The sequence below is a fragment of the Hesperophylax consimilis genome, chromosome 14 (genome assembly GCF_061612785.1).
Source record: "Hesperophylax consimilis isolate HC1 chromosome 14, BYU_Hcon_1.0, whole genome shotgun sequence".
NCBI classification, from domain to species: Eukaryota; Metazoa; Arthropoda; class Insecta; order Trichoptera; family Limnephilidae; genus Hesperophylax; species Hesperophylax consimilis.
Genome location: NC_142849.1, coordinates 12,648,612 through 12,667,645, shown reverse-complemented (window position 1 = coordinate 12,667,645; position 19,034 = coordinate 12,648,612). Strand labels below are relative to the sequence as shown.

The following is a 19,034-nucleotide window of genomic DNA, read 5'->3' as shown; positions in this document are numbered from 1 at the left end:
GACCGCCAAACAATAGGTCTTGGCACACACTATTATGGAATAGCTAATCGTGGTTACTGTTGCTTTACATTAGTTGTCCACTTTTAAACAGATCGTTACAAAATAAAATACTGTATGACCTCACAAAGAACTCTACTGTTCTTTTCTGGGTTATACATTATACAAATATGAATTACCGATGCCTCGGAAATCTTCAGCGAGGCGAAAATACTCGAAGATACAATACATTTATTTGTCGCGCCGAGATGGCCTTACTTTATTTCACAGTTCGCATGCCAATATTTCCAGCAGCTTATTAAGTATTCTTTACGTGGCGTAGGGGATAGACTGACCATATTTTTAGCGCATCACCCATTTTTCTGAGCACAAGCCACCACTGACTAAAAGTACTTTAATGCTTCGGTTATTTAAACGTTTGACGTATGATAAGTATCCTTATTCGATGTTTGTATTTTTGCAACACGCGCCCTTTTAATTATCATATTTCGACAGGCTTCTGAGTAATTCTTAGCTTCCGTTGAATGATGACATCGAATAATTTTCCACATCGTCACATCTTTTATCACCCACTTCTCCTCATAAATTCTCAAGATTCTAAAATATACTTAATATTAATTCGTAGCACACCATGTTATAAGTATTGAATATCGATTTTCGTTGAAGCTTTACTGTCAGCTGATTTTTTATTACACCCCTTAATACCTATATTCCGTTGTAAATAATCATTTTTTAAATTCATAATATGTTAAGTACACAGACTTTCATAAAATCTATCTTATTAATATTATTATTATCGTATCTTACCGCTAGTAGTTCGTTTCTGTACTGATGAAAACATTTTTGTGATCAACTAGGTCAAATGGAATAAAAATTTCATTCTCACTATTTTCTTTTCGGTCTCGTTGTTATAAATAACTTAGGTAGAATATAATATATCATTCCTTCGTTGAGCTTTCCTCGGGCATTCCAAATATCTCCAAAACCCCAACATTACGAAGAATTTTAGATTAGGTTCATTTTGGTTGATGCTAATCTCTCCAATCATTTTTATTACATGTCCCCTGGTCACCAGTCCCCGATTATTTTGTAGACTTTTCTTATTCTTAATGCCGGATGGGGATTGGTGTAAACGCAGCATTAAAGGTCTGCTGTTGACCAAACCCTCGTTCTTTTGTTGACCTACCCTCCTTCCAACAACATTTTCGAAATCTCTTAGCCAGGTTGTTTCATCCGGGGTTTAGTCTAATTTTCATATATTTTTTAATATTTTTTTGTCATTTAAAACTAAACCTAAGTTTGTAATAAACGTAAAATTAGATGGTCGTCATCGAAACACGACTGCGCTGAGTGCAGTTTGAAAATAGCCCTGATGATAGCCAGCGATAAGGAGAAGAAGAAGAATAAGAAAATAGCCTAAAAATTCAAAACCGATTAAAAAAAATAAATTGAACTATTTAAAATATAGTCTGATAGATTCCCCTATCTTAAGAAAGGGATTGCAATCTTAAGAACATAGGCGTCAGAAATGATGTCCTTGTTTTTCCGGTATTTCAATGGAAAACGCTCAGAAGAGCTACCGTCATTAATCCCCTCGTCACCGGTGCATAGGCGGGAAACATGACAAACGCGCGCCCAACATTTGTACGCGGTTGAAATTTGTCGCACGACTTTGGGACTTAGTTTTTTCTTTTATTCATTCTGGAGTTCGGCGATTTTCCGGAATCTGTGTTTCCTCCTTCCTAAAATATAGGGCTCTTCAAGGCCCATGTTCACTCCTTCCTCTCCTCAAAAAGACCCTTCACACAGCATCCCCAAAGATGACATAGGCCCTGAGGAAAATTATTTTTCTCAATTTGAAAAAAAGCCGTTAGAGTTTTTAACTGTGGACGGTGACTAATCTCTCCTGTTGTTTGTACGATGTTTGTGGTTGGTTTTGAAGATCTCCATTGTTCTTTTTATAAAGTCGTGCTTATGGCATTGGTTGTTGCTTTGTAAGCGTTTCAGCGTTCGTTCCCATTATCAACTGTGAAGTGTGACTAATCTCTCGTGTGTTTGTTTATTTGCAGACATCCCCGATATCCCGGAAGACATCAAGCACCTGCGCGCGCTGCAGGTGGCGGACTTCAGCAGCAACCCCATCCCGCGGCTGCCTCAGGGCTTCAGCCAGCTACGCGCGCTCACCGTGCTCGGCCTCAACGACATGTCGCTCACCAGCCTGCCCACGGACTTCGGATGGTGAGTACCACCTTACTGTTAGGTAGATTAGATCTGCGAAATCCCAAAGAAAAACAACCGCGAACAAGACTCACATAGAATATAATGTTATTAGAGTCTGCAGCGCGCCTGATAGTGCTTTTAATAAAAACATCCAATAGTGACACTGCGCCAGGACTTCATAGCAAAAAAATCCACTAGGCGCACGGCTTCACATGTGCAGATCTCGGAACGCACATATGAAGTGAAAAAACTTTCGTGATATTTTATCGATATAAATACGGTTTCGAACGGTGCCGTTCAGAACTAAAATTCGCTATTTGGGTGCGCAGCGGTGCTTTAATTTTTTTAATGTTTAACTGGGTGCAGAGGCGGATTTGCCCTTAGGCCTATGTAGGCCCGGGCCTAGGGCGGCCAGATATTAGGGGCGGCCAATCGTGACAAAAAAGTCACAGATGATAACAAGAAATAACTTCCTAAGTACCTAAATATTCTACGTACGAAATAGCGATATGCAAGAGCGTGTTCACACACAGCACACAGCGCGCCCCCACGCCCCGCAGCCGCCCTCGCCACACCTATCATGCTCCGTCGCTCGCCCGTATCTGGCAACCCTAATTGTAACTGTGAAACACTTATATATTATTGTATGAGAATAAACCTGAAACTAGTTAAATAAATTTAACCTTAAACTGTTTTAAAATTCAAATCCTTGAAACCTTAGAAAATATTACAAACTAGCAGCTATTATAGTTAACTAAATTTCTGAATCGATTTCGATAAAAGTTGTCAATAAAGTAAATTCATTGTGTAGTCTATAGTCTATATCAGGGGTCTCCAAACAACGGCCCGCCAATGTCATCAATCCGGCCTGCGACAATCGACAATTATACAGTTATTGAACTAGCGAATTTAGCAAGCGTATTTTTTTACATTAATTCCACACAGGAGGCTTTGAGGAAAATATTTTCCCTCACGACCTATGTCATCTTAGGTGATGCTGTGTTGAGGGTCTTTTTAAGGAAGGGAAGGATAGGAAGTTTAAATGTATGAGAAGTGGGTAGGAATCTGGGGATTAGTGTGTCCAGGAGTGCATACGTATGAATACATCCCTCCAACTGCGGTGCAAGGCGATGGGTCAAGATAGTCCGGCTGGAAAGGTCAAAAGGCCTCCCTCACCCAGTCTCTCTCGATCCGGCCCGCCACGCAGCAGGTGGGCAGACGTATCCGCCGCCAAGACCGGGACAAATCTCACCCCATGAACCATGAATGATAATGGCAGGAAAATTAAAACGGTTTTGACCCTAGGAACTTACTGAAAAGTTTGGATACTCCTGGTCAATATGATGGGTACTGAGAAAGGGGCGGCTACATGGTCTGAGGCCTAGGGCGGCCGAGACTGCAAATCCGCCTCTGACTGGGTGTATGCTATTAATACTGTTCAGAATTTAATGGTTTTATCATTCTTAATTTTGGAACAGTTAGGACGGGTTGTTTCAGAGCATTTCAACAATTCTTCAAATTTCAAAGTTAATTTTCAAGTTCTGTGAAAGTTCTGTTATTACTTGAGGTCTGTCAAGTAACTGGCCCATAATGATATAATAACAGATCTAATAGGACTCTCATAGAACCCAAAAATGAACTTTGAAATTTAATGAATTGTTCAAATTCTATGAAACAACCCATCGTTAATTAATTATTCGACGGAATTTCATTTTGATAAGAATATTTTTCATTATAAACCTTTACATAGGTTTTTGATTTGAATCTCGTTTGGCAGTTAAATCTGGCGAAGAACTGATTTGTGTGCAAATCCGTCTTCCTTTTATATTTTTAATGTGAATAAATAGATATAAAAGAGTCGGCGTATGCTACTTTATATTCATTTGTTTGTGATGCGGCAAAACCATTCCCCAAGTTCCATAAAGTTCCTCTTCTTTGCAGCACCAACCTACTTTTGTTGTGTACTTATTTTTCCACGAATCTTTTTCTTCGCGAAAGTATTTCAGAGTTTCCTTCAGGGCAGCTTAATATGAGTATTTATAAGGTACCTCGGTACGGACGACGAATGTACCAGTCTAATAACACTACCGTTGGTGATTTATCTTCATCGTTAACTTTATTAGAGTGTGAGATATCGCACAATCTCCCAGTCACGTTCCGGCAACAGTGGAAATGCACCTGGAAATCCTTGAACTTAACTGCATTAGGAACTAGAAACCTTTCTGCAATTTGTATGTGTATCTTTATTTCTTTTTCTTGTTGGACTTTTACAGTACAAAATATATGTGAGATAAGTCTGAACAAACATAATTAATATTGTAAGAATTGAGGTTACAAAGTTAAACAATTTTTTTTAAACTTTCTTAGAATGCAGAGAAAAAAACTATATTTCTGCTTTTCGTTCCTAACGAAGGAGCTTTAAAATGAGATAGAGTAACGTTAAAGTTAATAACGTCCGTATATACAGGGTGTATCGGCACGTACCCGACAAACTTTAACCAGCTATTCCTTAGCACATTTGGAGTAAAAAATGTTATGGGCACTTTGCTGTCCGGTAACATTTTTTTAATAAAAAAAATATTATTCATATTTTCACCACATGTCACCAATGTTTTATCCTTTGTCAAAGTTTGAAAACCCGTCTGGCAATATTTTGTTCGAGTTTCGTTGAATAATGTACGTACGTACCTACGTTGGCGCGCTTTTACAATCACAACGAAATGGCACGACACCATTCGTCTCATTTTTAGCTATTATTATTTAGTGTGTACGAAAGAGCGAGGACACTTTTTGACACACTTGCTTGTTGAAAACGAGAAACAATTCAAATGACAGTGGCGGAGTGTGGATTTTTTTTTATTTATTTTTTGTTTTTAATGGAAAAAAATGTTACCGGACAACAAAGCGCCCATAACATTTTTTACTCCAAATGTGCTAAGGAATAGCTGGTTAAGGTTTTTCGGGTACTTGCCGATACACCCTGTATATATATTGTCTCTCATTCGATATATTTTTTTTTTTTTTTTTTTTTTTTTTTTTTTTTTTTTTTTTTTTTATATTTATTGAAACATATAAACAAGGTTACAATTTTTTTAACAATATAAACAAAAATATATCAATCACTCTCCTAATAAAGCAGCTGCTTGTGTTTAGGAGAGGACAACAAAAATATTTTTACATTTGTTTAAATTAAACAAAAAATATTAGTAATAAAACAAAAAATAACACAAAAAATAACAATAAAAGTAATAAAAATATAGGTTAGTTAATAAATGATTCAAAGAATTTAAAAGGCAAAAACATATTTCTAAACAATAAGTAAAGTTATGAGGTGGTACAAGAGTATTTTAATTTAATTTTTTTTTTATATTTTTCGTAGTTTTCTTCCGATCGTATATCAAGGGGTAATTTATTAAATAATTTTACACCCTTGAATATATAGTGATGTTGTGCTGTTGTGGTTCGTGCTAGTGGCACGGTTAGTCCTCCAACAGATATTATTCTTTTGCTAATATTCAATTGTGGTAAATTATTTTTACTAAAGAAATCTTTATGTATTTGTAGAAGTGCAATTTTGTCATAAATTTTTTGTCATAAAGTGGGGGAACCGGGAAATCTTGAAAAACATTTATAGTTGGGTAGTAATATGGCTTTTTTAAGATGATTTTTATTAGTATTTTTTGAATAGTTTCCAGTGGGAGTAGGGATGATTTATATGCACCCCCCCAAGCCACGATTCCATATTGTAGGACAGAGTGCGAAAATGCATAATAAATATCTTTTAGTATTTTTAATGATACAATATTTCTTAGTCTAAAAAATATATAGATTAGTTTTCTCATTCTGTCTACTGTGGAATTTATTTGACTTTTCCATTTAATGTTATTATCAATAATTATTCCAAGATATTTTATTTCTTTTTTACTACTAATGTTTATACAGTTTGAATTACAGGGTGCGAATTTAAGGAGGCAATTTCTTTCGTGAATTTTTATGTTTAGATTTACATTTGAGTTATTCCCTGTTAGGCTATAAGGTATAAAATGGGTTTTTTCGACATTCAGTGTCAATAAATTTTCGTCAAACCATAGTTTAACGATATTTATTGCATTATTAGCTGATACTACGACCTCATTCCATGAATTTCCTTCAATAGTTATAACTGTATCATCTGCGTAAGATATGATGTTTCCAATGATTGGGAGTTGAAAAAGTTCATTAACATATATTATAAAAAGTAAAGGTCCCAAAACAGTTCCTTGTGGAATTCCAAAATCTATATTTTCTATTTCACTTAATTCGTTGTTTACTTTAACCTGTTGAGTTCTTTGATAGAGATAACTTTTTAACCATGTTTTAGCTTTGCCAGTAATTCCTATATTATTTACTTTATTAATTAATTTTGAATGTGAGACACTATCAAAAGCTTTACTGAGGTCAATGAATATACTTAAGCATTTTTTGCCTCTATCTAATGTTTTGTAAATAATCTTAGTTAATTCTGCAATTGCGTCTTGTGTGCTAAGTTTATCTCTAAAACCGTATTGACTAGGGTTAATACTTTTTTGGTTATCTGTATAATCAGTAATTTGTTTTTTTATTACTTTTTCGTGTATTTTTGCAATGTTGGATAATAAGGATATTGGGCGGTAATTGTTTACTTCTTTTGGATCTCCGGATTTATATACTGGGATTATAATGGCTTTTTTGTAGTTAGACGGGAATATTCCGTATTTAGTACTTACATTAATTATATGCGTAATCGGTTTGGTTAGAAAATTGCAGTATTTTTTCAAGATTTCTGTAGTTATACCGTCGTATCCTGGCGCACTACCATTTTTAAGTGATTGTATTATGTTTTCAATATTTTTTTCTGAAGTCGGTTTAAAATTTGAAAGATTGCTATTTGTTATTTTATCTTCATGTATGTCATCAGGTTGATAATTTTGGTCAATTTTATATGCAAGTTTTTGACCGACGGTAGCGAAAAATTTGTTGAAAATATTTGCGCACATTTTTGGTTCACGGATAGCATTTATGTTAGTTCCATTATTGTTTATGACATTTATTGTAGACTTATTTTTATTATTTTTATTCATTATTTCATTTATAGTGTTCCATGTTTTTTTAGGGTTTTCTTTTGTGAGGATTATTTTCTCCCTGTAATATTTTTCTTTTGTGTCTTTGATAATTTTAATGAGTTTGTTCCGGAATATTTTGTATTCGTTTTTTACTTGGCTACTGGTAGGGTTTTTTTTGTGTCTATGAAAAGTTTTTCTTTTTTCCGGATAGATATGAGTAATCCTTGCGTAATCCATGGTTTGATTTGCCTTAATTTAGAACTTGGTTGATTATTTATAAAGGTTGTACAGTCTGCGATATGAGCATTTAAAGTTTCTTCAAAGAAGTTTGCGCACATGTCTGGGTTTTGGCAATTTAGTATTGAGGACCAAGATTCGTTACTTATTTTATTGTTTAATTTTACATTGTTCAATTTGGAAATTATGTTAATATTTTTTCTAGAGTCATTTAATCCTAAGTTTTTATTGAAATCATAAATAAAAATATTTGTATGGTGATCTGTTATATCATTTTTCCATATAATAGATTTAATTTTTTCTGTGTGTTTAATATTGCTCCATATGTGGTCCAGGCATGATGGCGATTGGTTTGCAAATTCTCTTGTGAAATTATTTACACATGATATAAAGTTCATTTCATTCATAGCATTTATATAATCTAATTTATTTTTACAGTGGTTATTAGGACCAATATTAATATTTAAATCACCTATTACGATACAATTTAGATGGTTTTTGTTACATAGTATTTTTTTTAATTCTTCTATAAATAAAGGTACATCAGAACTGTGTGTTCGATATATTGCGATTATATTGAATGGCATATTATTTAAAACAAAATTTAATGACAAACAGTTTGCTTTGCATATGTGTATTTCGGTAATATTGATATCAGTAAATTTTTCTTTAGCGTATACTACAATTCCACTATTTTTATTAATCTGATAATTTGTATTGTAATTTTTGTAGTTTGGGATGATTGGTATATTTATGTTTGCATGTATGTGCGCCTCGGATAGTATTATGAAATCTGGCTGTGAACATAATGTATTTAGGGATACCAAAAGTTCATCCATGTTTTTATTTATACTTCTAATGTTTAGGTGCAAGATTGTTAGTCTATTTATTATATTGTCATAGATCTTATTGCATTCACTGGCTGCTTCACATACGTATTCTTCTATATTTAGATTTTTATCAATTTCGCTTAAGTTAAAATTTTCCATTGTATTTATTTAGGTGTGATAAAATATGTATATAAAATTCTACGAGTAAATGAATAAGTAAATAATGCTCATAATTAGTGTAACACTATTCTTGCTCGATTTCAGTTCATATCTAAAATTGTAGGTTTTGATTTTTTCTATAAGATTTATTTTATGTTTAGATAATACTCGGAGACATAGTGAGTGTTTGTTTAATTGACAGCAATAATTAATTTGATTCGTTCTTCTTTTTATAATAATTACAATTAAAAAAGCGTTTGTAAGAATATATCAATAGTACAAGTGAACATATAGTGTAGAGATTTATTGCATATAGAATATTGGCAGCATGATATATGGATTAGTAATGTATATAATAATAATTTTGACAAATTAATATATCTATAATTAGACTTTAGTATTCTGTAATTTACTAGCATTCGATAAATGCAGTTGTAGATTGTTATTGTATTTTCTATTTTCTGGTAGGAATATACAAATGTAGAACGTAGATGTAATGAATTGTAAAAATAAACATAAAAGTGTAGTAAGTAGAGATGTGTTATCATGAAGAAAATATTTAGGTTTTTTATCTTATATATAGAGAATGATTTAAATTTTTTGGTTTTAAATACATATATCCTGACTTTAAAGTATGTAGAATGATGAAAGATTTGTCGGTTTTTTAATGTATAGACTATATTATTATTATTTTTTATAGCTTGTGGATATTCAAAAGTACATGCGTATTTGTAAGACATTGAGAATAGATATGAAATATTTTTATAGACATCTTTAAAATTTATAACAATATTCCAGTTTTTGTTCCGTGAGAGCAAGTATTTTTTTGTAATATTGACAGTTCGTTTGATTATGGACATTTTTTTTTAAATTGTTAGTATCATTTTTGAATATTTCTTAGAATTTTCAGTTTTAATAGTAAGTATACTTGTTTTATATACTGGAGATTGATAGGGAACATCATGTTTTTTTAAAGAATATGTCATAGCATTATTAATTTTGTTAGTTTTTAAAATTTTGAAAGTGCAGGTACATGCATAATATATTGACAATAAACATGAGTTACTATGAAAAATATACCTTGAATCCAAATTAGTATTCAATTTTCTGTTGTGCGAATGCCAGCATTTTTTTATAATATAAACAGTTGGTTTTATCATTCGCATTATGATTGGTAGGAAATGACAGTTGAAATCTCTCATTTTGAAAGGTGCAGTTATCACACACCATGGAAAGGAACCGATACGAAATTGCATCAACTATAATGCACTTTGGAAGCGGAGCGCCAAACCACACCCAGAGCCTGAGTGCTCCCTTTGGTTTTGAGAATCTCGGAACTTTCAACCATTTTGACCAAATTTCCAACTTAAACCATTTATTGTAAAATGGCTTTCCTTGCCGTCGTGGGAATTTGGGTCGCTTTTAGCTTTTCATTTATAAACAAGGCAAATATGTACTTCAATGGTTGATTAAATGGTTGGAGTCGGGGAAATTCCAGAAAAACCTTTGTGTCTGTATGGTGGTGTTTCATCAGATTAATACAGGTTGTTTCTGCCACCGATACATTTTCTTCCACCAGAAAGAACAAATATTCATTTCGTTTCACCGGGTTTTGAATGCATGATTTCTGGGTCCAGAGATAAATATCGGTAATCATGATACAATCAACAAGAGTCAAGTAGAAGATGTATACATGTGAATGAATAATAACCGAAGAGTTTTGCGTTCTATCTTCTTGATTTCCTTTTATAATACATATCTAGCCACATGATTCATACCATTGAAATCACATATATACTCGCACTATATTCACATGATTGTGATTGTACGTAAAAAATTGTCTTTGAACACCGAAAAATTATCTTTATTCTACCGTTCACATATTACCTTGTTGTACGTGATTCGAATATATTGCTCAATTTAGGGCCGGTTGTTGAACAGAACTTGAGCAATTTTCAATGATAATGTTCAAGTTTTGTCAAAGTTCAGCTATCATTCCATTACGGGCCAATTATTTCATAGAAATTGAATATTAACTTTTTTTCTTTTGTGTGTGTGTGTTTTTAAAGACAGGCAAACATTCCAGGGTTACGAATAACCTGACAATATTTGAAAATCTTCTATTAACACCACAGTAAGCGAAAATGTTGCTTTTGTTGTGGATGAAGGATTTAGCCAGCCGAGGAATTCAACACACTACGCCTGGGTGGGAACCAAACGCGATGCAAACTCAGCCACTGAGTACGTAACATATGGTTACTATACGGCTGCCTTCCGAATAGGGTACTTGAGTAAAAAGTATTATGGCTTAAAAACATATTTTCACGTAGATCAACAATAATGCTGATTCTGGGTATATATATTCTGGGTATAATAACATATAAATAATATAAGTAGAATTAATAAATCGTCATTTAAAAACTATTAAAAGCGTAAGAGACTTAAACGGCCTGTGATTGGTCGGTGGGTTACACCGCTACCACACGGTTCGGTCGGCCGCGTGCATTATAATTCGAATAATTTGTGCAAAATTGAGCTCCGTAGACTCGCGCACCGCTCACCACTTCGATATACAAATTATTTTTAAAAAAAAGTTTTTTTTGGAAATCTTGCTAAATATTTAAATTGGGATTTGTTAATTTCACATCGACCTGAGTGTAATTTACCGTACTTGTTAACCGTCCAAACCGAGGTACATACGACGTCACGCGTACCCCGCTAGATTTCGGTCGGTTTGGCGGGCTTTGAAAAATGCAAATTTCGAAAATTATTTTAGCAATGAAATCAACATTTCTAAAATTATTTGTATTTAAGTAAGGATGTGAATATTAATATTTTTTTTCTAAAAACACTGGAATTCTTTATTCATAATTATCAGAAATATTTCAACTTGTGTATGCCCACTCTACAAGTATTAAGTAAGTACTTTTGCTATTTTTTTCCATTAGTTACTTTCCATCAGTTACTTTTAAATGGGCTACTTTCATTATTTTTGTACCTCAACTATTTTTTTAAATCTTATCTCGGAGGATATATTATTGCCTGTTAATTCGAGAAAATCCTTCTATTTGGATTAAAAAAAATCTTTAACAATAATGATTTTTTTCTTTTATTGTATTTTGATAAACATGTATTATAATATTTAAATATTTAATAACGACGGTAAAATAATTTTTTCGGTATCTCCAAAAAAAACGATGAAGTTACACGGAGAAAAATGAATTTTATTAAGAATCTCCTCAAATTATTGATAATCCGGTTAAAAACGAGATTGCAGGCCCTTAACAAATGAATTAACAGATTTTATTTTAAACTTTTACTAAAATACGAATATATCACGATATCGGAACGTGTTCATAAAAAACTAATATTTTCGCATTTATATTTTTTGAAGGCAAGTATAGTTGCATGAGCATTTGTTCCCATATATTAAAAAATTACTAAATGTTTATCCAGAAACGGCCAGAAATCTAGTTTTTAACCGAATTACCAATAATTTGAAGAGATTCTTAATAAATTTGCAATACTCACTTTTCTCCGTGTATGATTTTTAAAATGAACTTGGGTAAAACTTGTGCAATGGTGTCTCGTGACTTCGCACAAGACACGATCCAGTATAATTCATAAAGTAGGCGACACATTTCGCTAAACGCATCTTGACTTTAAATATAGTGCACTTATAGCGTGGTCTGTCACAGGCTTAATTCGAACGGCTGTGCTGCAATACCGCCGCACATTTACCGGGATATCACAATATTATGCTTTTCGACCGGCCATAAATATCAAGACGGCTTATATGTTAGGTAGCCACTATTCGTCATTTTTAGGGATGTAAAGATACATGATTTTGCCGATACGATACCGATTCTTAACAAAAATAATCGGCGATACCGACAGTGATGCCAATATTACTAACTCCTGTTTAATTGGAATATTTGGCTATCTAAAGCTACGACAGAGCGGCAACGTCGCGCGCATTGTTCGTTTTGCGCGCTTGACATTTATTTATTTATTTATTTCACATATACGGCACAACATGTGCCATTCACATACTAATTTAACAGAGAATAGTACAGCAACATAAGGAATGCAACAATATAAATGTTAGTATAATGGTATAATATAATCAGTAAATAGTAAGTAAGGTTAAAAGTATGAAAAAACAAAGAGATATAAATATAATATAAGTAGCAATCTGTAATATAGTAATAAGTCAAAGTAAGAAATTATATGTAATAATATACAATAAAGTAGTATAAGGAAGAATGAAGTGCTTACAAAATGTCTAAAAGGAATTTAGAGTTTGTAAAAAATAAAATAAAGATATTAGAAAGGTATATACTATTAGAAAATGAAAGGAATAAAATATATACTATTATAATATGAAAAGGAAACAAAAGTAATAAATTACGTAAATCTACCGGGAGAATCGCTTGTATAATAATAATGTGCGATAGGTACTGCTTGACAGTCCGATAAAGTTTTACATAGTACCTATGATGACTATGATATATAATGCACTGATATCAGCTTCTACCTATCGAGTACTAGTAGTTTTTAATCTGAAGTACATAATCATTATGATGGTATGGTATTACTCGACAATTTTTGTTTTATGCATCTTTTATATGATAATAGCCAATCATCGTGATCTATGTTGGAATATTCATTGCCTAATCTGTGCAAGCGATGGATTATTGAATTTTGTTCTGCGTTAGTTAGTTCGGCCGATATGTCGGTATCGGTGTCGTTACATCCTGAGTTATTTTACAAAAATTCGAAAAATCATGCCCTCTCAAAAATCCTGAAATTTCGTTGAAAGAGACGAACTCATTGTTAAATATTATGTTTTTATAAATTTAAAAATATTTTTTTTTATTGTATCGTTTTTTTCACAACGGCATCTTAAGGAGTAGGCGTTGCAGACACAAACTTGGGTTTTTCACAACATTATCTGAAAATAATTTCGTTTTGTAGTCTTTGTTAATAATTTATAAAAAATCTCTTTGTCTTAAGAATGCCAAATCGCAGGCTGATTTTTAATATTGCGAGAGGGAAAAATTAATTAATTTGAAGGCTGAAGGAATAAGTTGAATTAATTTTAAGGCTTCGGGATTTGTTTTTTCCAGTACTAACCTAAAAAATGGATAAAACAGCTTCAGGCATCACGCATCTAATTACATTTTAGGTAATGAATGTCATTTTTTTTAGGTTTTGTTAAAAATGGCTGTTTTTTTACAAAGTTAACCATAAAAATGAAATGATTTTGAACTAAATAGGATTATTAAAAATACTGCTTTTGGTTGTGATTCTGAACTTAGGAACTTGGTTTACTTTGAATGTAAGTGTTATTTTCAAAATCGGAACTGATTTTGGGTAAAATACAGACAAAGCGGTTAATAAATGTGTATTTATTTTGTTAAATTTTTTGACAGATGTCGTAATTCAGGTCTTAGGTACTATTCGATCGTCTCTAAAATTTAAAATGTTCGCTTTTGAAAGGCAGATCCCGAGGCAAATATTTTTTTATAAAATAGTTTCAGCTTCAAAAATCCTACTAATTATAATATCCCGTGATTTTTTACGGATCTGTGTTATTACCTTTTTTAATAAATCACAAGTCTTTAATTAGGGAAACCGGTTATTCTGAAAATAAAGTGGTTAGGTATTAAAATGAAAGTGGATAGTGGATATCTCCTTTCAACGATTCAGAGCCGATATTTCAGTGTAGGTACTAGGTTAGAACTTATAAGTCAAATTGGTTTGTTAGTAAACTTACCCGATAGCAACTACAAGTAAATACCTCTCATGAAATAAGCAACTGAAATTCCAACCCTTAGTTATTAAAGCACTTCGCCAACAATGGATACTATGGTCAATCCATACTCATGTAAAAATGAATGTTTCTTTTGACTCAAAAACTACTGGACCCACAGACATAGGAATTAATAGACGAGAAGATAATGGCGAGGGGTAAAATCAACTGTTGAAGAACGAAGGGAGTAAGGCTGACTGTGATTCGTCAATAAATCAATCTGACAGTAAATAGGCATCTCGCATTATAATATCACCATTTACTTCTTAAAAGTAAAATCTGCTTTAGAATGAATAGACATTTTTACATGGGAGCGCAAATTACTCGCCACGTTATGAACAAATTTGCTAAGTCCAAATTCGGCAAAAAAATTCGGTTGCATTTTCAGAGTCGAATATTTCGTTTAAGTATTTAGTTAAGACACTTTTATAAATGTTCATAATTTACTTCCCAGCAACCAACCAGCTTTGTGTTTCGCGTCCAGACGTTTCTCGATGTGATAATATATGTTTCTAAAACTGATCTATATTATACGATGTGAATATGCTTAAAATAAAGTAAAATAATGCTTATATATGGAATGTAATACGACAATTGGGTTTATTCTCTTTTTCAAATCTATTTTTACAAGTTTTCATAGTACAAGTCAACATTTTGCCGTGTTATTTCGTAAAATGAACCGATGATGCCTCGACCATAGTTCGCACAAGAATGATGACGTCACGTTTTCAAATTTCACTTGAGGCCATATGCGAGCCCAGCCGGCTCAATGGAACCGGTATGGGGAGTGGGGATAATACGCTTTTAATCACTTAGGGCAGGTCTACTAATATTCATATGTCTATGACTGGACCGATTTCACTGAAAATTTTAATGTTTATTCTTTGGTGCCAGGAGTTTTAGGAGAGGATGGTATAAAAAGTCGGGGACGCCCGAGGAAGACAATGAATCAATGAATGAATAAAATTTGGCGTACGTGATGGCGTGATAAAGGGGTAAGGAGAATATATGACGTGGAAGTGATTAGTAGAAGAAGTTGAAGACGCCCGTAAACTTTTTTAAATTTAAAAATAATATTTATAAATGATTAATATTGAGAATTGTATAAGTCGTGGACGCCCGAGGAAGACATGGCACGATCAATTGAATCAGATACTTGGGTCTGGCCATGTCAAGAGTCAGAATAATAGAAGAGTATGTATCAGACGAAACTCCAAATCATTTACAACCCGAGGAACGCCGGGTTCACGTCAGCCACTTATATATAAATCTCGTGAAATAATTAGAAAAAATAATAAAACACTATCATTATTAGCGATAATTCAGTGGTGCAAGGTCCCGAATTCATATTCTAGTTCCAAAAAATTGGGTTTGATTTAATGTTATTTATTAAGTTGGTAACACAACCTTTCGTAGTTAGCGCTCTCAAAGTTTTTGCCATAAAAATATACTTACATAAACAATAATGAATTGAATCCAGCAGCTTGAAGTGGATGAGTAGAACACTTTCATCTGAAGTTAACCGCAGCTTCTTTTCCGCTGCGTGGTGTAAGTGCCTTGCGTCAAGTCTACATAGGGTGTGATGCTGCACGCTGTCAGATCTGAAAGCTTATATAATGCCCAAACTAAGAGTCTAGACTCTAGACTAGACTCATTTAGTAACGGTTCCCGAGATACTTTCGGTACGTAGATACGTGATGATTGTACTTGTGTATCATGGAGTCGTCGACCTTTCTTATGTGTTGAACTTCTCTAGCAACCCGAATAACCCGATATTATGTTACGGCTGACATGGTACAAGTGATCATTTCGACTAGGGAGCAAAATCATGTAGGTATTTTTCTTTTTTATATTTCATTAACTTTGGTGACTTGTGTATTGGTTTAATCACCAGTTATGTTCTTTACTGCAGTTGTAAAGTCCTTTAATCTATGTCAAACAATGAACATCAACCTCCCGATTCTAAGATGATATTTTTGTAACCAATCGTTCATTCATTTATTATTATCGCCAAACCCATTACTATGAAAAATCGAATATAAATGTTTATAAGAAATCCCTTAATAACAATGAATCCATATATACAAATAAATATATATGCGCGTGTGTTTTTATATACCTATATTATATAGATGTCACCTGTGACAAAATCATGTTTTTTTTAAACTGCGCCATCTGTTGGAAGTAAAAGCAACACGCGATATTGTTTCTCTATCTGCGCAGCCAGACTGAGCCACAGCAAATCGTGGCGGGGTACAGCTAGTTATCAATAAATAAAAAATATTATATTGCATTACCATCTTAGATACTACGTTCCCATTCACCGTCCGTTCTATCTCCTCCCCCGACTCTTCACTAATCCCTAGGCCGGCCTCCACCCCCACTTCAACACTTAATTATATATATGTTCAACCATTATTTTGTAAAATTATCGTAATATTTATTTTGCCACGAGGAAGGAACGGTTGTTCCGAAACCGGCCGGCATTGATATAAAAAGTATAGTGGTTCGAAGAAAGAAATATATTTTTAATTTATTTACAATGGACAGCCACAAATTTAAAGCTACATTAAAAAGACTTTTAGACGAAGAGACATTATAGCCACTAATTTTACCATGAACTCTCAAAGCGTTGCAAAGTGAAGGACAAAACGCTTTAAAAATCACTTGAAATACTTTCAAAGCCGAACTAATTAGAAAGAAAACAAAACAAGACAGCTCACTCTCGCCCGGAAGCCAAACACATTTTCCATCTCTTTGGCCATCCCAATTTCCGGAAAATATCCGGTCGGCCATGGAGGGGGTACCGGATGTCCGCAATGGCGGTCAAAGGCTTCACTGGCGACGGAAACACTCTGAAAACACTCTAACCTTTCAGAATTAACGAGGCGTACCAACTTGACGAACTTCGCCTACTAGCTCTTCTTGTTGCTCTAAACTCGATAACTAAATAATGACCCATTGAAATTTTAACTTCATTGAAATATTTTTTCTTCAACTCTAACTAATAGCCAATTAATTTGAATTTTTTTGCAAACTACTCCTTTTTTTAATACAAATATTTGAATTTCACTTTTGTTATCGGCTGAAATTAACCTCTTAAGGACCACGCCCGAGTATACTCGGGCGGCTATTATGTGCCAGAATTCGCATGCCCGAGATAACTCGGGCAAACATTACCTAACATAAAAAAGGTGTTTTTTTTCCATTTTTAATTTTTAAATGATTACTGAAGGGGTTAACCCACTTCCCGAGATCCGATCGAGCTGAAACTCGGCAGATATACTCGTTTTCTATGACAATGCATTTTATGTATCAATCACGTACACAGGCGCGGACATATATGCACGGAGAAAACTTACTGATTTTTAAATTTATTAAAAATCTGTTCTTTTATTAGTTTTTAGACTTGCCTGTAACGAATGAATTGACTAATTTCTTAACAAACTACTAGTAAAGCACGAATATGTTATGAGGAAGTCGAACCACGTGTTCTTAAATATAATAATATTTTCGCATCTCGTCCATTAATATTTATTCGGACAAGCCGAGCTGCGTTAATTTAAACTTACTTGTAAGATTGATAACTTTTCTTTCTTCTGTGATCGTTTAGTGCACTCACCTAATCCTACGTATACATCCGCGAGCCGAACTGCCGAACTGAACCTCAACTAATATGGGAAAGAAACGAAGCAACCGCAAATGTCGCGAAACACCGCTTGCAGTTGATGCGTTCCTTTCCCGTAATTCGTGGTACGGTTCGCTTTTCGGTTCACAAATGTATACGTACCCTAAGACTTTGATCCTTGCTCTCAGGTTCCAGTTCGATGAGCGTGCTATATACCTGGATGACCTACAACCTATTTACACTCATTAGGTTTATTATTCATTCATACACTCTTTCGCTGCAGCAGATGGTCTAGTTTCCTCACCATCTAGGACTCTTGCTGCAGAGTCTCCATCTTCTATCTTCGTGTCACCTGTTCCTGTACTTCATCACCTGTTCATGTACTTCATTTTATTTAACTTATTTTTGTAATATTTATATTTTTGTAATACCTGCATCAACTGTAAAGCGCCCCTGAAGTGATATCTCACAAAAGCGGCGCTATACAAATTGTCCAATAAATAAATACAAACTGTGATCTATTTATTTTGCTTTAGAAAAAATGTTCCTACGAAATTAATTTAATTAAATTAATTAATTAAACTAGTAGTTAGTAGCGGTTTTCGAATTAATTTTAACAGAACTTTGTCTTATCAACGTTTGACAAAAATTGTACCAGCAATATGGCTCTTATTGTCTGAGAGTAAATTTATATTTCAAAGCACAACCCACAAGGGGAAAGCTCAGCGTTTTTTATAACAGTCGCAACAGGTGATTTTTTCGTGCTAGAGGGCTTAAGGGTAAACGTAAGGTACGTTATAATCTACGTAATCATAGATGGCTATGAAAATGCACTTTTCGCAAGTTGTGTTGTAAAATATTAAAACGAATTATTTGTTTGCCACAGTGTTTAGGTAATATGAATAAATATAAAAACTTAATTCTTTCAAGAGAGGCATACAAATACAGGTTCCATCCTAACTCAACACAGTGACTGTTCAACACACTTTTAAAAAGTGATATAACGTCATTAAAAACGATGATTTTTTTAACCTAACCTAACCTAATCTACTTAACCCAGTTAATAA

General features: G+C 33.5%; 1 protein-coding gene across 7 annotated transcripts in view; it reads left to right on the top strand.

Annotated features, from left to right (window-relative positions):
- scrib (scribble planar cell polarity protein) overlaps positions 1-19,034 on the top strand; it is a 412,544-nt gene that overhangs the window by 146,257 nt on the left and 247,253 nt on the right. For all 7 annotated transcript variants that reach the window (XR_016303147.1, XM_089639515.1, XM_089639514.1 and 4 more), the window contains exon 3: positions 2,067-2,235. Coding sequence is in view for 6 of the 7 variants with exons in the window: in XM_089639515.1 (XP_089495641.1) it covers positions 2,067-2,235 (169 nt within the window). In the remaining variant the exon portion in view is untranslated. The remainder of the gene's footprint in view (positions 1-2,066; positions 2,236-19,034) is intronic.